Source organism: Macaca mulatta, chromosome 11, assembly GCF_049350105.2.
Source record: "Macaca mulatta isolate MMU2019108-1 chromosome 11, T2T-MMU8v2.0, whole genome shotgun sequence".
Taxonomy (NCBI): domain Eukaryota; kingdom Metazoa; phylum Chordata; class Mammalia; order Primates; family Cercopithecidae; genus Macaca; species Macaca mulatta.
In genome coordinates, this window is record NC_133416.1 from 135655702 (window position 1) to 135677197 (window position 21496).

At 45.0% G+C, this 21496-nt stretch overlaps 1 protein-coding gene across 1 annotated transcript in view; it reads left to right on the forward strand.

The window, feature by feature from the left end:
• Positions 1–1853: 1853 nt before the first annotated feature.
• Positions 1854–21496, forward strand: part of TMEM132C (transmembrane protein 132C) — a 439369-nt gene continuing 419726 nt past the window's right edge. Inside the window, exon 1 of the mRNA XM_015109695.3 lies at positions 1854–2143. Within this exon, the coding sequence (XP_014965181.3) occupies positions 2059–2143 (85 nt within the window). The 5' untranslated portion in view covers positions 1854–2058. The remainder of the gene's footprint in view (positions 2144–21496) is intronic.

A 21496-nucleotide genomic window follows, 5' to 3' on the forward strand; every position in this document is an offset into this window, starting at 1 on the left:
CTGACAGAGAGGAGAGAGGACAAGGCAGGTTCCCATCCTCAGTTACAAACAATGGGACATGTTGTGTATTTTTCCTTCATGCTGGGAACATTTAAATGAAAAAATATATATATTTATTCCCCAGTGATGTGCAGACTCAAAACACTGAGAATAAAACCTATCTTCCGTTTTAGGAGCCCAGGTCCACTTTATAACTGCCCCCTACCCCCAAGGTCAGGTCTACACTAGCCGAATGAACTGAGGAACGGGGCAATTATCAGCATAATCCACTTTAAAAATCAAGTATCTGCTATCCAGGCCTATGAGAATCAAGTTTTTACCATTCCCTTTGGGGCCTGGCTAGTTTTCAAGCTACCTTCTCCCCACCTCATGTGAGTAGAGCTGGCCAGGAAAACAAGGGAGCCATCTCCCCTCAGCCTGGCCCAGACTTCCGGGCCCCACCCCAGGAGAAAGCCTCCCACTCTGGCCAGTGCCCTGCAAGGCCTTCGCCCCACTCCGTCCCAGTTTCTCCTTATGCCTGGCTCATTCCTTGGGGGCTGAGTGGGGAGATAAGACTTGGGGTTGCGGTTGCAGGGGATCATTCGTTTACATTTCTCTTCTTTCAATCAAGGATTTCGTTTATTCTTTTGAAATTCTTTCCTGCGCTGATGGTGAGAAAAGACCGCTCAGGCTTCCTTTTGACGTTGGATAGAGCCAGCCCACGGTGAGAGGGGATGCTGAGCCCGCGGTAAGGAGCCCAGGGCAGGAGGGGACGTCCAGAGACCTCCGAACCCATGGCCCTTCACTCCCAGTCACAAGGGGGAGTCGGGGTCCCGCCCTCAAACTGCTCAGAGCACGCATGGCAGAAAGACCTTAGCATGAGCATCAGGAACCGCACAGGGAAGCCGCTGAGAACACCTGGGATCACCACCATGAGGGAGGCCAGCGCTAGAGAAACCAGAGGGAAAAGACACAGAGAACGAAGTGGGGCGGGGAGGGCGGATCTTCCTTGTCTGAGTCTGCAGAGAAATTGCTTATTGCTGGAGCAAGTCTGGAGAGGGGTTATTCCCCACCTCCTGAATAGATAATAAAACACATGCTGTTGTGGGGGAGATGATTGGGGAATGGAAGCCCCACAGACATGCAGCGAAAAATGATCCTTTCTTTCCCCTCTGCGTTCTAGTCCCCTTCCCAGAGACACCGCTGCGATCTGGTGCCTCGCCCCCTCCGCGCACACACACACAGGTGCACACCCGCATCTGTCTGAGCCCGCACCCCGCCTTCACGCTTCGCTGCGCGCTGCTTTTCCCCGCTCAGTGATCCAGCTAGGAGCTCTCCCCGCAGCAGCTGCGCGGGACTTTGCATTCCAGATGTCCCCAGCCCTCCAGGCTAAAACAAGGGCCACCTGAAGTTGAGGAATGGGGCGTGACGACCACCAGGTCCCGCAGTGACCACGGGAGGGTGGAGAGAAGGGGTCCAGCTCTGCCTTGGGCGTCGGGTCCCTGGGCAGGACCCTCCGGGCCGCGGACCGCTGGGCACCCGGGCAAGAGGCTGCCAACGCTGAGTTCTTCTGGGAAGGCGTGGACCCCCCCCGCCCGGAGGAGCCGTCCCAGCCGCCTGGGGAGACGCCCCCTCCCCGTCCCGTCTTCTTTCCCGGGCACACCCTCCCTAGCCCGGGCGAGGGGTTCTCCATCTGCCGCCCCTCCCGGCGGGCAGGCGCACTCTCTCCTCCCGCACCCTCAATCTGCCCGCGGTCCCGGGGCGCGGCGGGGGCGGGGCCCGGCCGGGGGCGGGGCCGGGGGCGGGGCGGGGGCGGGGCGGTCCGGCGGCTGCGGCGGCTGCAGGAGAAAAGTTGTCCCGGCCGGAGCGCAAGCAGCGGCGGAGCCGGAACCGCCGGAGCCAGAGCCCGAGCCGCGGCGGCGTGGACCCGGCAGGGGCGGGCCGCGGACGGCTGAGACGCAGCGGGCCGGGCCGACCGGGCTGCGGGAGTGGCCCTGGGCATGGGGCGGCCGGCGAGGGCCGCGGGCGGGCGCTGCGCTTCAGGCTGGCGGCGGGCGGCGTGAGCGGCCGGGACGCAGGATGCGCTCCGAGGGTGCGGCCCCCGGGCCGGCGGCGCCGCTGTGCGGGGCGCTGAGCCTGCTGCTGGGCGCGCTGCTGGGCAAAGGTAAGGCCGGGGCGGGTGCGTGGCGCGCCGACGCATGCGAACTTCCCGATTCCGGGGTGGCTCGGGGTGAGGGCAGCCGAAGCGAGGGGTGCGGCGGGGGCCTTGGTGGGGGCGCGGGTCCCACCAAGAGCGCCTCTGCGGATGCCGAGCCGCCCCTAATCCAGAAGGGCGCTCCCAGCTGGGCGCCAGGATCCGGGCAAGTTAGGCTGTTACCGAGTCCCGAATCTCCCACCCCGGACCCCCTAGACCCAGAGCTGCCCCACGGATGAGGAGGGGGCGTGGCTGAGGGACACGGTGTTTGTTCCCCATCCCTGAGTTCCGTGGGGACCTGCCCCAGGCCCAGCACAGTCACCCTGTGGAACTGGTGTCCAGGAGAGGGTCTCCGCTCCGTGCGCCCCTTCCTCCCGGCTGTGTGCTCCCTATCCACAACTCCCCATCCACAGCTTCAGCACTGTGGGGCTGGTGCTCCAGAAGGGAAGGCCCGGTTCTTTGCATCCCCTTTCCGCAACCGCTAAGGTCTCCGTGCTGGCCCTAGAGGAACGCGCACCATCGCGCAGCTCACCAGGAACCCCAGCATGGCAGAAACCAGGGGCTCTCTGTGGGCTCCTTCAAATGAGTCGTCTGTGGTTTGGGAGCGCGGATGGGGAGGTGGGTGCGCCCCTCGCGATGAGAACTAGCTCACCACCGGTCCTGTCCGTAGCTACTTCACCTCAGTGTCCTCTTCTCTACAATGGGAGTGGCGGCCCTGCTTTGGTTGCAGGAATTTAAAGGCGCTAATGTATGGCTCCCGCAGGGCTCACAAAAGGTAGCCGTGCGGTTATTTCGGCCTTTATTATTATGTGCGTGTGCGGCCGAGTGGCCGCGCGGATCCGGCGGCGGGAAGGGCGGGTAGAGGCGGTCTCCGGCCCCAAGAGCCGCGGGGCAGGCGGGGAGGAAGGCCTCGGCTCTGCCAGGGACAGCAGCTGCCCGAGTCCCGGGGCGCGTCCAGGACGTAGGAAGAGGAGAGCGTCGCTTTCCTGCTGCCTGCGCCCTGGCGAAGGTCTCGGGTTCATTTGGTTAAACAGAAGTGCGCACAAGGGTGCCCTGCGCCTTCGCGTGGCGCCTCGGGTCCGGTATCGGCCCCAAGCTCTGAGCAGAGAACCCTCAAAGCCACCCCTCTCCCGCCTAATGCTCTGAGGCTGAGCTAGAAACGCATTGAGAGACAAGTTGTCATGGATGTTTAAAAGTAGCGTTTGCTTTTCAAAAGTCATTCCGCACCGCCTGAAAATCCAGAAAAATCTACTTTCCTTGAGGCTGCGCTTGCCCAGATACACCAACCAGACAAGTTTGCTATATTTTATGTAAGTGTTCCTTTCTTCTAGGAGCTCCAGGTAGAGAGGAGGGTGGGGTGAGAGAAGAGGGAAACGGGGGGGCAAGTCGGGGTGGGGGAGTAGGAGAGGGAGGCACTTTTCTATTTTATTTGAAAGAGTCAACAGTCACAATCTGGTGCCTGAATTCTGCTGTTCATTAGCTCTAGGTTCCAGCGTTTCTAGGATTCAGTTTTCCTGGATGCAAAGTGGCCATTGAAGAATTCTCTTCCCAACCTACCTCCCGGCAGTTTTTTTGATGATAAAATGACTGAATGGGTAGAAAGCACTTTGCAGAGGAAGGCGGTGCCAATTGAGCAGGGCGTGACCGACCTCCTCCGGGTTTTCGCCCCTTGCCCTTGGGAGACTTTAACCAGGCGAGGATGCTGGATGTTCCCTTTAAAGCAAGTGTGGACTGTTCTTCATTAAGGCTTGTATTCTGTGTGTGTGTGTGTGTGTGTGTGTGTGTGTGTGTATGTGTGTGTGTGTGTATCCAGAGGATTTTACTTTTGATTAAGAGAGTGGCTGTTACAGATGTCCATGTGTTCAGTGCTGGGGGCAGTGATTTGGCTGGAAAGGCAACTGGGACTGGATTTGAAGCTGATATTTGCACAGCAAGGGAAACTACTGAAAACTAGGGACACAGCGAAGCCCCACCCCTATCCCGAACCGCCCCTGCCCTCTAGCTAAGTGCAACCTTGATTTGGTGGGGCTTTCTTTCCCTGCTTTTTGCTTTGCAAAGTTCACCACGTGATTTGGGGGTGCATAAGGGCCTGCAAGTTATCATCTGCAAAATACATTTTCCGTTTGTTTCTCATGATCAAAAGCAGCAGTTCATTCCCCCCTCGGATTCCTCCACACGTAAAGCGTTTGCACCGTAAGATATCTTCTAGAGAGGAAAGTTTTCTGACCTTGTTTACATTTCTGCTGTCTTAAAAAAAAAAAAAAAAAAACCATCTCTGTCTCTTCCTGCACACGGATTTAAGTGCTGATTTCTGGAATCCTTGAAACCACTGATTAATTTTTAATACCAATTGTCTGTTTATTTTTGACTGTGGATTTAGAGGCTTTGCAATTTGTCAGGGTTCGGAAAAGGCAGAATTGTTCTTGGGCAGTTCCATAAATAGGACAGGGCATTGAAAGAAAGAAATCTTTTCCTAAGATTGAAGACTTGGGCTGAGGCAGGAGAGACAAAACATCCTTGAATTAGAGGTTGATGTATTGTCCCTCTATAAAGCCAGTGGAAGGGCGGTGCCAGGCTGAGATGCCCTCAGAAGTTTAGCGATGGTTATTAGTCACATATGAGACCTTCTGGGAAGGTTATGTGGGACCACAATCTCTTTTCTGAAATCTGTGGGGGCAAATGTATTTCAAATTCAGAACTATTGAGATCTTTGAATTACAAGAGAGAAGGAAGGATAGAAAAATAGAGGCATAAAGTCATATGCATGTGTGGTATGGCACCCTGTGCCTTCGTCTGGAGTTGCAGCCTGTACTTGCACATCACGCTGACTTTGTGTGCAATGTATGAGTCTTTACATAAAGAAGGATAATAAGACCCCAAATAGCTGGACTTCAGATCAGTGTTGACCACTGAATGAATTAAATACAACCAACCAGCCAAACCTTGGGATTGTCAGTGCTTTAGGGGTTTTGGGTTTCTGGTAAGGGACTTAGGGTCTATAGCAGGGATGAGAAATAGGAGGATGTCATCAGGGTGGAGAAGCCCCTCCCCTCACAGCTTACCCACATTCATGCTAACACCAAAGAATGATGCTCATGTCTTGTCCTGCATACACTTACAACATGTGTACACTTAGCACAGACACATAGATTTTCTTTTCATCCTTGTCCCTTCTTATCCCTCAAGTCGAAATTCCTCACTGTGTTTCCGCCTCTTAATAGTTATTGCAACTTCTTGGAAATCATTCTATTAAACGATCAGATCTGAATGCGTCCTATTATAGTTCTTTCCTCTATACCCACATTTCTTGACTATGCTTGCAAACTTCAGGACCTGCAGACAACTACTGTTTTATCCATACAATTTTTTTTAAAGGTTCCTGACATTTAAAAATTGTGAGAGTTGGTCGGGCGCGGTGGCTCACACCTGTAATTCCAGCACTTTGGGAGGCAAGAGGCAGGTGGATCACTTGAGGTCAGAAGTTCAAGACCAGCCTGGCCAACATGGTGAAACCCCATCTCTACTGAAAATACAAAGATTAGCTGGGTGTGGTGGTGGGGGCCTGTAATCCCAGCTGCTCGGGAGGCTGAGGCATGAGAATCATTTGAACCTTGGAGTTGGAGGTGGCAGTGAGGCAAGATCACGCCTCCGCATCCAGCCTGGGTGACAGAGTAAGACTCGGTCTCAAAATAATAATAATAATAATAATAATAATAATAATAATAAAGTGAAATGAAAAGAAATGGGAACATTCACATTAAAAATTAGGATTTCCACAATGTGTACATGTATCAAGTCATCGTGTTGTACTCTGTAACTGTATACACATTTTATCTGTCAATTACAAAAAATATTTTATTTCTAGTTTGCTAGAAGTTGCATATAGAATTTTATCAAATGCTCTTTTGCATCTACTGAGATGATCAAATAAGTTTTCTCTTCCATTATGAAAAACAAATTAGGATTTCTAGCTTCTCTCAAAAGTGTCGATAGTCTGCCCATCTTGGGTGTAATTTCTTTTATGGCTACCTTGTGCCGAAGCTGAGCAGGGGTGTTCTCCTCTGGAGCATGTGTTTATTCAAGTCCTCTCTTCCTCTGCTCACTCGCCTGGCCCTTCCCTTAAGCAGCTGAGTTTTGCTTCAACCTCTTCTTCGTTCATCTCACTGTTCTCTGTTAGCTTAATCACAAGGGTGGCTACAGTCACACAGAGAAGAGCTCAGCACTCTCAATTATATTAGTAGTTAACACCTCTATGAGCAGAGGTTAAAACAAAGCCTTTGGAGGTATTAGATATTTCATACATCCATAGTCATAAAAAGCAAGGTTAATAAAAATGTATATTAATTGAAGTGAAGGAGAGTATTACAGAATTAATGGAATAAATGGAACATCTGATTGATAGAACATTTTTACAGCCATCTACTTTGTTTAAAAACCAGGCTTATTAAAATATAATTTGCACACAATAAAATTCACCTCTTTGAGTGTATAGTTCGAAGTTTCGACAAATGCAGACAGTCACGTAAACATCACTAGGATTGCGGTATAGAACATGCCCATTACTCTCCAAAATTTCTATTTGCCTTTGTAGCCTCCTCCTTCCTCTACCTCCAATCCTGGCAACCACTGATTTGCTATTTGTCTCTAGAGTTTTACCTTTTTCAAAATGTCATAAAAACAGGATCATGCAGTATGCAGCTTTTGGACCTGCTTTCTTCTACTTAACAGGATGCATTTGATAGTCACCTATGTATCAATAGTTTGTTCCTTTTCATTGCTGAATGGCATTCCATTGAATGAATGCACCACAGTTTATTTATTTCATACTGAAAAGACATTTAAAATTATGCCAGTTTTGGGTAATTACGAAGAGTGTTGCTATAAATATTCACTAACAAGTCTTCATGCAAACATATATTTTCATTTCTCCTAAGTAACTAGCTAGGATTGGGGTTGCTACTTTGTATGGGGGCCGTATATATGACTTCGTAAGATACTGCAAACTCTTTTTAAACATAGTTTTAGCAGTTTGCATCCCTATCAGCCATGTATAATAGTTCTTCAGCAGCATTTGGTATTATCCATTTTGTTTTTATTTTGTTTAGTCATTCTGATAGGTGTATAATAGGCATTTCTTTGAGGTTTTAATTTTTGCCCTCATGACTAATAATATTGAACATTACTTCTTGTACTTAATTGCCATGCTTGTGTTGTCTTTGGTGAAATATCTTTTTCAAATATTGTACCCACTTTTTATTGATTATTTTTCTGTTATGATTTTTGAGAGTGCTTTATATATTCTGAATGCAAGGCCTTTGTCAGGTAAGTGTTTTACAGATAGTTTCTCCCAGTATGTGTCTTTGGAAGATCAGAGGTTTTACATTTTAGTGATGTTTAGTTTATTAATATTTTCTTTTAGTTATTGGGTTTTTGGTGTCACATCTAAGAAAGCTTTGCCTAACCCAAGGCTGCAATGATTCCTTAAATGTGTATAGTGTTGTCCAGGTCTTCTATATTCCTACTGACCTGTTTGTTCTGTCACTTATTGAGAGAAGAGTATTGAAGTCTCCAGCTATGTTATGGTTTTGTCTATTTTTTTATTTTAGCTCTGACAGCTTTTGTTTCATGTATTTTGAACACTGTCTTAGGTACATACTTAGGATATTTTTGTTGTTGTTATATCAATCCACTTCTATGTAATGCCTTTCTTTATTCTTAGGAATATTTCTTGTTCTATAATCTATTTTATCTGATATTAATAAAGCCATCTCAGCTTTCTTTTTATTGGTATTTTTTATGGTAATGTCTTTTTCATCTTTTTACTTTTAACTCATGTCTTTATGTGTAATGTTGGTTGTTTATAGGCAGCATAGAGTTGGGTTTCACTTGTTTATCCAATCTGATAATCTCTGTCTTTTAAGTATAATGTTTAGATCACTTATATTTAATGTTATTATTCATCAATTTGTATTAAGATCTACTATTTTGCTCATTGTTTTCTTTATGTTCCATCTGCTCTTTATTCTTCTTTACCTCTTTCCCTACCAGCTTTTTTATATATGGAGTACTTTTTATGGTTCCATTTTATCTCCACTACTGGCTTATTATTTATACTTCTTTTTAAATTTTAGTCATTGCTCTATGGCTTAAAAAATACATTTTTAATTAATCATTACTTGCATTCAAATTCTGTTACAGTGCTTTGTACACTATGTAGGAAATTTACAACAGTATATTCCTTATACTGTTTTCCTCTACTGTATTTTCAAGTACGTGCACTCACATACCCTAGGTGTGACTAAGAGAACTGTCATTTAAAAATTACCTTTATGTCTATTAAAGAAGAATAAAAATTGTATTAACGGTGTTGCTTTTGTTTCTAAGTGGGTACTTCTGATGTTCTTAAAACCAGTTTCTCTTCAAGATGTTATTCTCCTACCTGTGCACTGAGCTTCCTTGTTTTATATGCCTTTAGAAACTTAGAAGTTGCTGCATTCAAGGAGAAAACAAATGTGAAATACAACCCATCTGGAGTCTAAATCAGCAAAATTTCCAAGACAATGGATTCTAGTTACTCTCCCAGAGAGACTGATTTCTTGTCTTCTGCAATGTGTACATATATTTTTTTTCCTGATTAAGGATGTTCTTAATGATGTGTTAGAAATGTTGAGCTTACACTTGCAGATGGCTGGGATCCTAAAGCCACCCAAAGACTTAATATAGAAGACCATGTCGTTTCTATGTATAACGTTTTTTTCTTTCTTATCTCAACACCCTTCATCTTGCCAGCAACATGGTGAGTTATCACTTACAGACTAATTAGGAAGGCTCAGTGTCATAGAAACAAAAGCTTAAGTTTGAGCTTCTGTTCCACCAGTTCCTGGATGAATTGGTCAGAAGTCTTTGGTTGTTAGCAACAGAAACATCTTGATACCTTACTTGCTTATTACTAAGTAATAAGAGATTGGAAGCTCTTGACTCCAGAGAAAGTGGAAGGACAAGATTTCCTATGAGCAGGAAGCTGCCAGCTGCTGGGTTCCTGTGGCTATAATTGTCTGACTTCTTTAGGGTACCATGGTTGGAAAACAGGAACCATTTTACTTATTTTTGTCTCAGTGCTCATGTTTTAGATTCCAGGATGAAGGAAGCCTATACCTTGGCTAAACTTTTCACCTGGGTAAACTTTAAAAAATACCAATCCCCAGGCCTTATCCCAAACCAATGGAATCAGGCTCTTTGGTAGGGATGGAGGAGGGTTGAGTATAGAGGCAGGGCTGATCAGTTTTACTGTTTAAAAGCTCTGCAGGTGATTCCAACTGTCAGGGATGCACACAGATTTCATAGGCTCATCTCTGTCTAGAAAGGTATAAGACGGCCTCATTAATAGTTCCATCATTTTGTATCCAAGGGGAAAGGATTTTCCTCCCAGAGAAAAACTGAAAGGCTGTTACTAAAAGAAGATGAGATGGATGCTGGATGAAAGATCAACCGATGTTCATTCCACTGGCCCTAAGACCAAGTGTATGTAGTGAAAAAACAAAGGACAGCTTTTCTGAGCCTCAGTTTTGTTTTATAAGTCAGAGTTCCCCAACCCTCTGGTCATGGTTTGTACCGGTCCATGGCCTGTTAGGAACCAGGCTGCAGAGCAGGAGGTGAGTGATGGATAAGCGAGCAATGCTTCCTCTGAATTTACAGCTGCTCCCCATCACTCACATTACTGCCTGAGCTCCGCCTCCTGTCAGATCAGTGGCAGCATTAGATTCTCATAGAAGTGTGAACCCTGTTGTGAATGGTGCATGCAAGGGACCTAGGTTGCATGCTCCTTATGAGAATCTAATGCCTGATGAGCTGTCACTGTCTCCCACTACGCCCCAAGATGGGATGGTCTAGTTGCAGGAAAACAAGCTCAGGGCTCCCACTGAATCTATATTATGGTGAGTTATATAATATTTTTTATATATTACAATGTAATAATAATAGAAATAAAATGCACAATAAATGTAATGTGCTTGAATCATGCTGAAACAATCTCCCCACCCCCTCGTCCGTTGAAAAATTGTCTTCCACAAAACTGGTCCCACTTGCCAAAAAGGTTGGGGACCTCTGTGCTAAGAAGGGATAATATCTATTTTATAGGATGGTTGACAACATTTAATGCAAAAGTGGAGTAGAGATACTTAGCATGCTTTATGAGTTTCCAAGGGCTGTTGTAACAAACAGGGAAGCTTAATGTAACAAAAATTGATAGTCTCACAATTCTGGGGCCAAAAGTCCAAAATCATATGTTGTCAGGGTCATGCACGGTGCTGAGCCCCTAGGGGAGGATCCTTCCTTGCCTCTTCCAGCTTCTCTTGGCTCCTGGCATTCTTGGCTTGTGGCAGCATCACAGCAATCTTTGCCTCCGTCTTCACATAGCCTTCCATTCTAAATGTTCCTTACCTGTCTGTCTTATAAGGATACCGGTCATTGGATTTATAACCCACTGTAATCCAGGATGATCTCATTTCAAGATCCTTAACTTAATGACATCTGAAAAGAGATTTTTTTCTTAAGCAAGGACACGCTCACAGGTTCTAAGTGGACATTCACTTTTGGGGCCATGCAAACCATTGCATGCGGTAAGACTTGGCACATAGTAAAGTTCAATACATCAGGGCCATCATTATTTGTATTATTAAAGCCATGGAGATGAAGAATCCTCAGTACAACACAATGGAAACCTTACATAGATATTTTTAAACAATAACTGAGAATAATTTAAAACACAAAGCAAAGAAAACAGAACTGTGCATTCAACAATATTGGGGAATAGGAAAAGCTGGTCAAGTGTGAGCTGTTTGTTTATTATAGACCTAAACAGAGAGTCAAAGTTTTATATTCTGAGACATCCCTTGACCACTTCATGCTTAACTACAGCTTAGGCATAATTCCATCTGGCTTAGTGTTAGGATACTCTTGACACGATCTTAAGCACCCCTTCTCCCTCTGAGTTCTCAGAGTCATGAAAACCATCCACAGCAGGCCACATTTCTCTCTTAGGTTAATTTTTTCTCCCAACTCTGCAGTTTACTTTTTTCATCCTTCTTGCTCAATGGGTCCCTCTGGCCCCATAATTATGTTTGCTTTTGCTGTGTTTCCTCACTCTCTCTGCGGACCCAGATGCTGTAGAAATGTGGATCCAACACTAGCCAGTTTGGCACATGGTATTCTACTAGCAAGTCTTTGAGGCAACAAGGGATTCTCATATTCTCAAAATAAAGGAACTTGAAGAAAACTGCCTCCTGCCTCAACACACACATGTGTGCATGCACACACACACGCACAGAAACCCCATTCTAGGCTAGTTTCTGGTCTTATCATTGAGTTACAGCTTAGTGATGATTTTAAGACAAAACAAACAAACAAAAAAGAAAAAAATATTACTTATGCCATAAACAAGGTATCCCTGAAAATGTGATTTTTGTCTCCACTGGAAACAATGAGGTTGGGTTTGACACACTGAAGCAGTTTTTCCCTGTTTGATGGAAATGTTTTTTGAATATACACTAAATTATTCAGTTTCTTATTCATGATTCCTCTAGTTAGAAATGCCAAAACCTCCAGCTTAAGCAAACCATACCAAAGTCAAAAAGAAAGAAAGAAAAAAAAACACCATTAGTTCAGGTAACTGCAAAGTCCAGGTAGACTTCAGGCACAGCTGGATCCAGGGGTCAAGTGATGTCATTGGATAGTTTCTGTTTCTCCCAATCTTTTGGCTCTTCTGTCCTCTTTGCTGTCTTCATTTTAGAGAGGGCATCATTGTCAACAGCAGCTCCAGGCTTATAGTCTGTCCACACAGCATACTCAACTAAAAGAAAGTTGATCCAACTAAAAGAAAGTGGCTTCTCACATGTTTGTAGAAAAAGTTGCAGGGGTAGATTTTTGGCACTCACTGCGGTCTTGGGCCCACTCACTGCTGACTTAAGGGAATGGGGTTTTCTGATTATGCATATCTCAGGCACAGGAATCCTGGGAGCCTGGGGGCGAGGTCACTTCCACCCACACCGCTAAGACAAAAGGTGTGATGATGCCCAAACACAGGTGGAGCTGTATCAGAAGATGGGGAATGAATGCCCAGCAGGCAAAACCCTATTCACCAACCAAATGAGCAAAACGAAGGGCATCAAAAGCCACTGGATGGCTGCTTCTCACGGGTATGCTGCACATTGTGGGGGCAGCCCATGTGGGAGGTCAGCTCACTTCTCCTACCTACACACAAACAACAAAGTCCAGGACATCTCAAGTTAGGAGGGTGACCTTCTGTATCTCCCAGCACGTCTCTACTTCTGGGTGACTTTTCTTCTTTTCTGCTTGTCTTGACCTTCATTCATTCTTCTTTCATTGATATCCATCCATCCAACATCCCTCCAATAAGAGATGGACACTGCAATAGTAGCATCTTCTATCACTGACCTCCTCTTGCAGACAAGGAGACCTTACTTTCAACCTCAGGTGCTCACCCCCAGGACTGTGGGAGCCCTGGGCTGAGTTCCTAAAGCCTGCCAGTTTCTCATGCTGCAGCTGTATATGTTGACCCTAAAAGGTTTGCCCCTCTGGCATCCTGATTTATGAGAACAAAAATCCCAGGGGAAGTCTTTCAGGGCATTTGTTCTGCTCTGGCTCTGTTCCATCTTTCCCACTTCCTAAGTGGTGATAGGCTCTTATCTTCAATTTATGTAAATCTTTTGGGTCACTACACAGCCCCAGGTTACCATTTTCTTTGTTTTCTACTTTTTAATTATAAGCAATAAATTGACTCAGGGTGCAGACTTTTCTCATTTGCCTTCGAATTCAATGTTTTCATCTGTCATGTTCATATCCTATTAACTAAATGACATTTCCTAGCTGCAGTCTCTCACTGCCTTCTCCTCGTCAATTGTCTCCCTGGCCATGTCCCGGCCTGTGACCCCAGCCTGTCTCCCTGTGGCACTGATGCCATGGAGGTGACAGCTGGCAGTGGTTTGGCTGTGTGGTTGCCTGTTAGTTCTGGGTGGGAAGGGGTCCACTCTACCATTCACAGAGGCAAGAAGCCTGCAAACTTCAGCTTCTTACTAATCCCCAGTGGTCAAGGTATCCATGATGGTTAATTTTATGTCTCAACTTGTGTGGGCCACAGTGCCCAGATATTTAGTCAGACTTGAGTCTGTGTGTGTGTGTGTGTGTGTGTGTGTGTGTGTGTCTGTTTGGGTGAGATTAACAAATTGGTGGATTTTGATAAAACAGGTGACTCTCCATAATGTTGGTAGGCCTCATCCAATGAGTTGAAGGCCTGCAGAGATCAAAAGGCTGACCACCCCTAAAAGACAAGAAGGAATTCTGCCAGCCAACAGTCTTTGGACATGAGCTGCAATGTTAGATTTTCCTTGGGTCTCCAGCCTATCAGCCCGCCCTACAGATTTTGGACTTGCCAGACTCCATAATCACATGAGCCAATACCTTAAAATAAGTTTCTCTCAGTATATGCTCACCCTATTGGTTCTATTTCCCAGGAGAACCCTGACTAATAGAGGGTCCTGGAAGATCTGGTCCCAGGCAAAAGGAATTTTGTTTTCTCTCTCAAATATCTCACCTGTCTATTCTCCAAGCACACTCATTATTTTCATTCCTTGAAGGTAATGGATTCCCAGAACTGGCCACATAAAAGTAATAAACTTCAGAGACAGAATTGCTACTGTCTTTTTTATTATTATTATTAAATCACTACTAATCCTCTAGAGACAGTACTTCCTTACTTTGTTCATTAGCCCGACTGGAAGATCTAAATGTCCACCATCCACAGCAAACACCAGCTGCATGTTTAGGTCCTTCTTGACCAGTGGTCAGATCATGTCCTTTGCCCTAAATTCTCTAGTGTCTCCCATCACATTCAGAGGTAATGCCACAGTGCGTGCAGTGATCTACAACGCTCTGTAATCCCCAACCCTGTAATCTCCAACCCTGTAGCATCCTTCTGACCTCATTTTCAACCCCACACTCCGCTCCCGTCCCATGGGCATGCTTGCTGGGCTCACCACCACAGATAGGCTCCCACTGCAGGGCCTTTGCACATGCCTGCTGTGGGGTAACCTCTAGATACCAGCATGACACACTTTCAGTTTCTCAGATCTGTGCACCAAGAGCACCTCCTCATGGAAGTCTCCCTATTCACATTGTCTGTTCTTCTCCATTCCTGCCCTTTCTGTGCCCTGTCCCTATTTTGTCATTTCTCTTTGCACTTATCACCTCCTGATAAACTATAACTTTGACTTATTGGGTGTTGTTACCAGAAAAGGGATGAATTATTGAGACCAGACAAAGAATGACATATATTCCTACATCTCCAACTTTGAGAGTGTGATCAACACAGGTCACAGGAACATAGAAGAGTCATGTAAGCAAGTTGTATCCCTTTCCTTCTCAGAAGTCTACTTGGGTTAGTATCTATGAACAGGAGGCAGCATGAAGATGTATTTTCCTAATTGAGTTTGTGTCATACTTGCCTGAAATCAAGGGTAAGCAAACATCATTTATCACTCAGCTGTCAACCCAGGCTGCCTTCAATATCAGAGGCAAAATGAGACAGATACCAGAGGTGGCCCAAGTCTCAGTTGGAAGAGAGAAAGATGAGATCTAAAACAGGTTTGTTTCAACAAGTTAGGACCCCTTCCTCCCCAGACAGGTCCTGTTTGGGAGGCAAGATCAAGGCTTGGTAGTTATACCGGCCTGAGTCAAATCCCTGCTCCACTGTGTAGACATGGGAAAGCCACTTATGGCACCAAACCTCAGCTTCTGGGTCTGTCACTGGGGCTGGTAAAATGTGTTTCATGGAGTTATTTAAAAGGGTCAAATGACCTAATGTTTATTTGTCTTTATTTTTCATTTGCACATTTTGGATACAATCTCCATTGTTCTCTGTCCTGCTCTGAACCCTAGGAGGCTGACCCTGCAAATGGCAACTCCTGGTTCCTATATCTGCTGGGTTCCATGGGGGGCTGACCAGTGGGGACATGGCAAGAGATTGAAGGGCAAGAGAAAGGAGAAGCTGGAATATTTGGTCCCCACTCGCTCCTTGTTTGGGCCCATCTCTGGCTGTGCCTTTGTCTCCCCATGAATCTAACTCCTGTTGGGTGACCTCTGTTCAAGATTCCAGCTCCCACTGACCTTCAGGAACACTCCCTTCTCCACTTCCCCCTTCAGGTGAAGATAATGTCTATTTCTTATCTCTAGGTACCCAGCCTCATTATTTCATTTCTTCCATAAGTAGTTCCTTCATAAAAGGGACTTTGAACATTGGAGTTGGATTCTCTTTCCTCCTGAGGCTGACATTTATACAAATAAAAATTACTCATACATAGTGGAAAATGGCTGGAGTTTTTTGTTGTTTTGATGTTTAAATAACCTCAAACATTTAGAACATTTCAAAAATAGGTGCCTAGAACTTTTGTCCCATGAACATCTCAGAGTAACTGGCTGAGTTGATGCATATCATCCCTGAACACTTTGTTGTGTATTTCTTACTAAGAAGACATTCTCTTACAGAAGCACAAGGTAACATCAAAATCAGAGAATTACCATTGCTGCATTATTACCACACAATACTGTTGTATGATTCCATTTTCACATGGCTATAAAGAATTCCCCTGAGACTGGGTAATTTATAAAGGAAAGAGGCTTAATTGACTCACAGTTCTGCATGGCTGGGTAGACCTCAGGAAACTTACAATCATGGCAGAAGGCAAAGGAGAAGCAAGTACCTTTTTCACATGGTGGCAGGAAAGGGAGGAGACAAAAGGAAAAGAGTCCCTTATAAAACCATCAGATCTTGTGAGAACTCACTCATTATCATGAGAAAAGCATGGGGAAAATCACTGCCCCCCTCCTCATGATCCAATCACTTCCCACTAGGTCCCTCCCTGGACACATTGGGATTACAGTTCAAGATGAGATTTGGGTGGGGACACAGAGCCAAACCATATCAACTATCGTCCCAGTAATTCACAGCAGAAGGATCTAGTTCAGGATTGCTCATTGCAGTTAGTTGTCATGGCTTTTTACTTTTTTTCAGTCTTCCCTTGAATTTCATGACTTTGACACTGTGGAAGCTTACAGGCTAGTTATTTTGTGACACGTCTCTCTCCATTCGGATTTGTCTGATGTTTCTTCCTGATTAGTGATTCAGATGCTACATTTTGGGCAGGAATGCTCCAGACAGGATGCTCGGCTGTTGTCTTTGTACTTCATCTGGTTGCACGAGATTTAAATGTGTCACAATATTAATGATGTTCTCTTTGATCACCTGATTAAGGTGGTGTCTGCTGGGCTTCTCTACTGTGAGGTTACTCTTATTCCCTTTGAAATTAAGACATATTTTGTGGAAAGATGTTCAGAGTCTATATGAACATCCTGTTCCTCATTAGAATTTCAACATTTCATTTATGAATCTATAACAGGATGGGTTCTTGGATTTCTTTTGTACTCTATGGCTTACATTTCATTACTATAACTGTTTATTTTGATGCTCACAATATCACAGGTTTGGCCAGTGGGAGTCATTTTATGACAACTTCTGTGTTGTTCTGACATGTCCTCCTCCTTTAAGCACTGCCCTACTTTCTGGATATAAGATCCTCCAGGCTCATCTGCACCTTCCCTGCCCCAGTCTTGGAATCAGTTCAGTTGCTTTTAGTGGGGAAATGGTATTTAGACATCAAGATCCTGGCTCTGCTTGTGCTCATGACTAGTGGAGTGCTCTAGCTCCACTCCATGGACAGAGGTAGGAAATCATTGCACACACATTGACCTTTCTTTCTTCCTCTCTTGTTACCTCTCTACCTCTATCTGTTGTTCTATATCTAGGCATCTCTCTCTCTCTCCCCTAACCTATCCTAGCTATCTATCTACTGTTCTCTATCTGTCTGCTGTTCTCTATCTATCTACCTATGCCTCCATCTGTCTATTATCTAATCTATTGATCTGTCTTAAAAACCATGAGTTCACACTGATGCCTCAGATTCTAATCCAGCACCACATGTGTCATTCTAGATCTCTTCCTTTCTGTGTTTGTAGCTCCCTTCTCCTAATCCCAGGCCAGGCCATTTCCCCTGCCTCCCCCATCTCAGTCCACTCAGTCTCTAGCCCTTGATGCCACCTGTCCGCCTTGCCACTCCTCTGACCCCCTGCCCCAGCCACTGAGTCTCCACTGTCTGCCTTGCTGGGCCTCTCCTGATGGTGTTGGGCTGAACTGTTCAGAAGCAGGAGGAAGAGGGCAGCATCCAGTTCGTATCCTCAGTTACATGAACTCCATTATATTATCTGTTTAGAAGAATTCTATAAAGTTCAACTCAAAGGAATGTGCTGCAACTTCTCTACCTCAAGATACCCATTTTTTGGTGGATGGGGGTGGTGAATGAGCACTTTGACCAGAGATGACCATGGGCCCATGGACCACCATGTACTGACCAGCCATTCCTAGGAAAATAACGTGAGCCAATTTGCATAACAAGTCTCCTCTTATATATCTATATCCTATTGGTTCTGTTTCTTGGGATAACTCTGACTGATACAGCATCCAAACAGTCATTTGTGTTTTGGAGTGTATAGTGCTCTGGGAGGGCCATCATTTGTGTGGCAGATATGTATATGTATATAAACTTAGTTACTCTTCATAGTAACCTAAGGAGATAAGCACATTTGTTAGTCCTACAACTGGGGGCACTGAGTGCATTCCTAAAATGTACAGCAAATGATTGGTAGAGTCAGGGTTTGGACCTAGTGGGTCTGTCTCCGTGGTCCTTGGCACATGTGCTGTGACCACCATGTTGTGAGTGTCCTCAAGCTTATGTGAAGCTAATCCACATCAATCAAAGCCAGCTTTCCTGTAAGAAATAATGGCAAGAGGTTTTCTGTAAGAAATAATGGCTGTAAGAAATAATGGCAAGAGATGAACAGAGTGCCTCTCCTATGCACAGATTAGACTTCCCATGTAACTCTAGCCCACATCAATAAGACAACCTCTACCTATAGCGGTAAAACATATAGTAACATTAAAAGTCAATGGCTTAGAGTTAATTAGAATTATGTAAAATAAGAAAATGATATAGATGAATTTGGGAGAAATTATCATTTTAATAATAATAAGCCTTTCTAAGGCTATGGTATCGCATAGAATAGAAGTAAAGAGTAGAAGACAGCCAGCATGGTGTCTCATGCCTGTAATCCCAGTACTTCGGAAGGCTGAGGTGGAAGGATTGCTTGAGCCCAGGAGTTCAAGACCAGCCTAGGCAGTATGGTGAGAATCCATCTCTACCCCAAAAAATACACACAAAAAATTAGCTGGGCATGGTGGTGAGTGTCTGTAGTCCCAGCTACTTGGGAGGCTGAGGTGGGAGGATTGTTGACCTCCAGAGGTAGAGGTTGAAGTGAGCCAAGATTGCACGGCTGCACTCCAGCGTGGGATACAGAGCAAGACCCTGTTTAGTGAGGTAGGAGGAATAAGTTCCAGCACTGCAGGGTGACTATGATGAACAACAACTTATTGTAAATTTTCAAATACCTAGAAGAACAGATTTTGAATGTTCTCAACAAAAATGATAAGTATTTGAGGTAATTGATATGCTAATTACCCTGATTTAATCATTACACATTTTGTGCATGTATCAGAATATCGTATTGTAACCCATACATATGTACAATTATTGTGTTTTAATTACAAATAAGAATGAAAGCAAAAAAAAGACATTTTAATAAATAAATAAAATTATCTTATCACCAGCTTTTAAAAGATTAAAGAGCTTAATGGAGTTGCCAGGGAAGAACGTTAGACTCTTAAACACAAGCAACAGGTTAACACCAGTGCAGGCAGCAGAGGAACTTCTACAGAAAGGCAAGCCAAGGAAAAATTGATTAAAAGATGAGAGGAACCAGCCGGACCCAGGGGTTCACTGGGATTTGAATAGGGCATCAAGGACATATTCTCCCTCTCTCTCTCTCTCCCCCCCCCCATCTCTACCCTCTCTCCCTTTCTCTCTCTCTCCCCATCTCTCTCTCTCCCTCCCCCATTTCTCTCTCTCTCCCCCCCATCTCTACCCTCTCTCCTTTTCTCTCTCTCTCTCCCTCTCCCTCTCTCCTTCACACACTCATGCACGCTTTCATGGAGGCTTCATTCTCTCATTTGGATTTTCTACATTATGTGAAATGTGGCCACTGAGAGCTCCTGGACTTCAGTTCTCAGGAAGGTCTTTGCTTCGCTTAGCTTATATGAACATTTCAGGAAATGACTCTGTCTTGTTTGGTGGAATGTGGCTCCTCCTGGATGCAGGCTTACAAACTCAAATGCCTCCAGGGCCCCTATTTACTCAGGAGTGAAGCACACTGATTGGGCTATGATGAACAGGAGTGTGATGCTCTGTCTTTGGGCCCAGGGCCACTCCCACTTGGTGACAGCAGGTGAGAATAGCCCTGGCCCCCATAGGCAGTAGCGGGTGTGGGCAGAATGATTCCTAAGCCTTACTGATTTTCATAAACCAGGAAATAAGGATGTTTAAATATAAAATGGCAGATTTCAAGTGTGGGCAACCAAATAAAAAATTGTTAAATGCCGTGTGGGACAAATAGTCTAGATCATGGCCTCAGGACAATTTTTCATTTGTGCCTTTGACCACTCAACTTTGATGGAAAGGATGAGATGCTAGAAGTGGCCTGGTTTGGGCCCACAGTCACCTGAGGCCAAAGCAGCAAGATCCATATAGACATTGAAGTTTCCATCCAGTCCACGCGGCTGGAGTTTTGAGATCCCTTCCAGGAGGAAGGCTGGTACCAGAAGAGGGGAGAGAGGGAGTGCCGGGCAGGTGAGATTAGTGTCCATTGAACAGGATCCTGGAAAACTTGACAGAGAGGGGTGGAAAGAGTAAAGATGTTGGTCAAGAGAGTAAGAGAAAGAAGACGAAGAAGAACTAAGTTATCTCTGCCAGATGATGCTGCTTTTCCAAGAAGGGCAGCGGCTTTGCCAGCACTACGTGTGATCACGTCTGTGAGAAATCTCGTTCCTTCTCCTTTAAATTTTGCAATCAGAGTTTCTCAGCCTCAGCACTGTTGACATGTTGGGCAAGATTATTGTTTATTGCTGGGGTGGAGGAGTGTCCTGTGCAGGGCCAGATGCCAGCAGTCTTTTCCCTGCCCACACAGTTATGACAACCAAACATGTCTCCAGCCATTGCCAAACATCCCTTGAGTGCATTGAGAGCCTCCGGTTTAAATCCTGCCAACTGTGCATAAAGTGCTTCCTGCATCAAAATACTGTCTTAAACTTTTTACTAGGAAATAATTTTAGACTTTCAGAAAAGTTGCAAAAATAGTACAAAGAGTCTTATATACTTTTCACCTAGATTCCTCCAAATTAACATTTACCAGGTTTGTTTATCAGTATTTTTCTTATTAGCTGTGTCTGAATGTTTCTCTCTCTCTCCCCCTCGGCCTGCGTATCCATATCTGTATCTATATCCGTATCTGTGTGTGTATCTCTAGGTGCAATTTTTCTGAAGTGATAGTAAGTTGCACACATTATACCTCTATCATGTATCTTCCTTAAAATAAGGCAATTCTCTGATATAATCACATGGGTCAAAATAAAATGGCATTGCTACGGTACTATTATGCATCTACCTCCTTTATTCAAATGTTTCCAGTTACTCCATTACTGTTATTTAAAGCCAAAGAAAACTAAGTTTTTGTTGGTCCAGCATCTCATGCTGTGTTTCCTTGTAATGTCTCTTTTGTGTCTTTTCATCAGAAACAATTTCTCAGCCTTTTTTTGTCTTCATAACTCTGATGTATTTGAAGAGTACAGGCCAGGTTTTTTAGAAGAATGTCCCTCAATTTGATCCGTATTGATTTGGAGGTAATAGCTGCATTCATTTCAAATTGATCCAGCCCTTCCGGACACTGAGTTCTGAATTGGGATGATTGTGTGTTTGGTGCAGTCTTAATATCACTGATGTCCCCAGTTATCCCTGCAGGATCCTCTCTTACTTTTTTTTTTTTTTTTTTTTTTGAGACGGAGTTTTGCTCTTGTTGCCCAGCTGGAGTGCAATGGTGCAATCTCGGCTCACTGCAACCTCTGCCTTCCAGATTCAAATAATTCTCCTGCCTCAGCCTCCTGAGTAGCGGGGATTACAGGCGTGCGCCACCACGCCCAGCTAATTTTGTATTTTTAGTGGAGACCGGGTTTCCCCATGTTGGTCAGGCTGGTCTCAAACTCCTGACCTCAGGCAATCTGCCCGCCTCGGCCTCCCAAAGTGCTAGGATTAC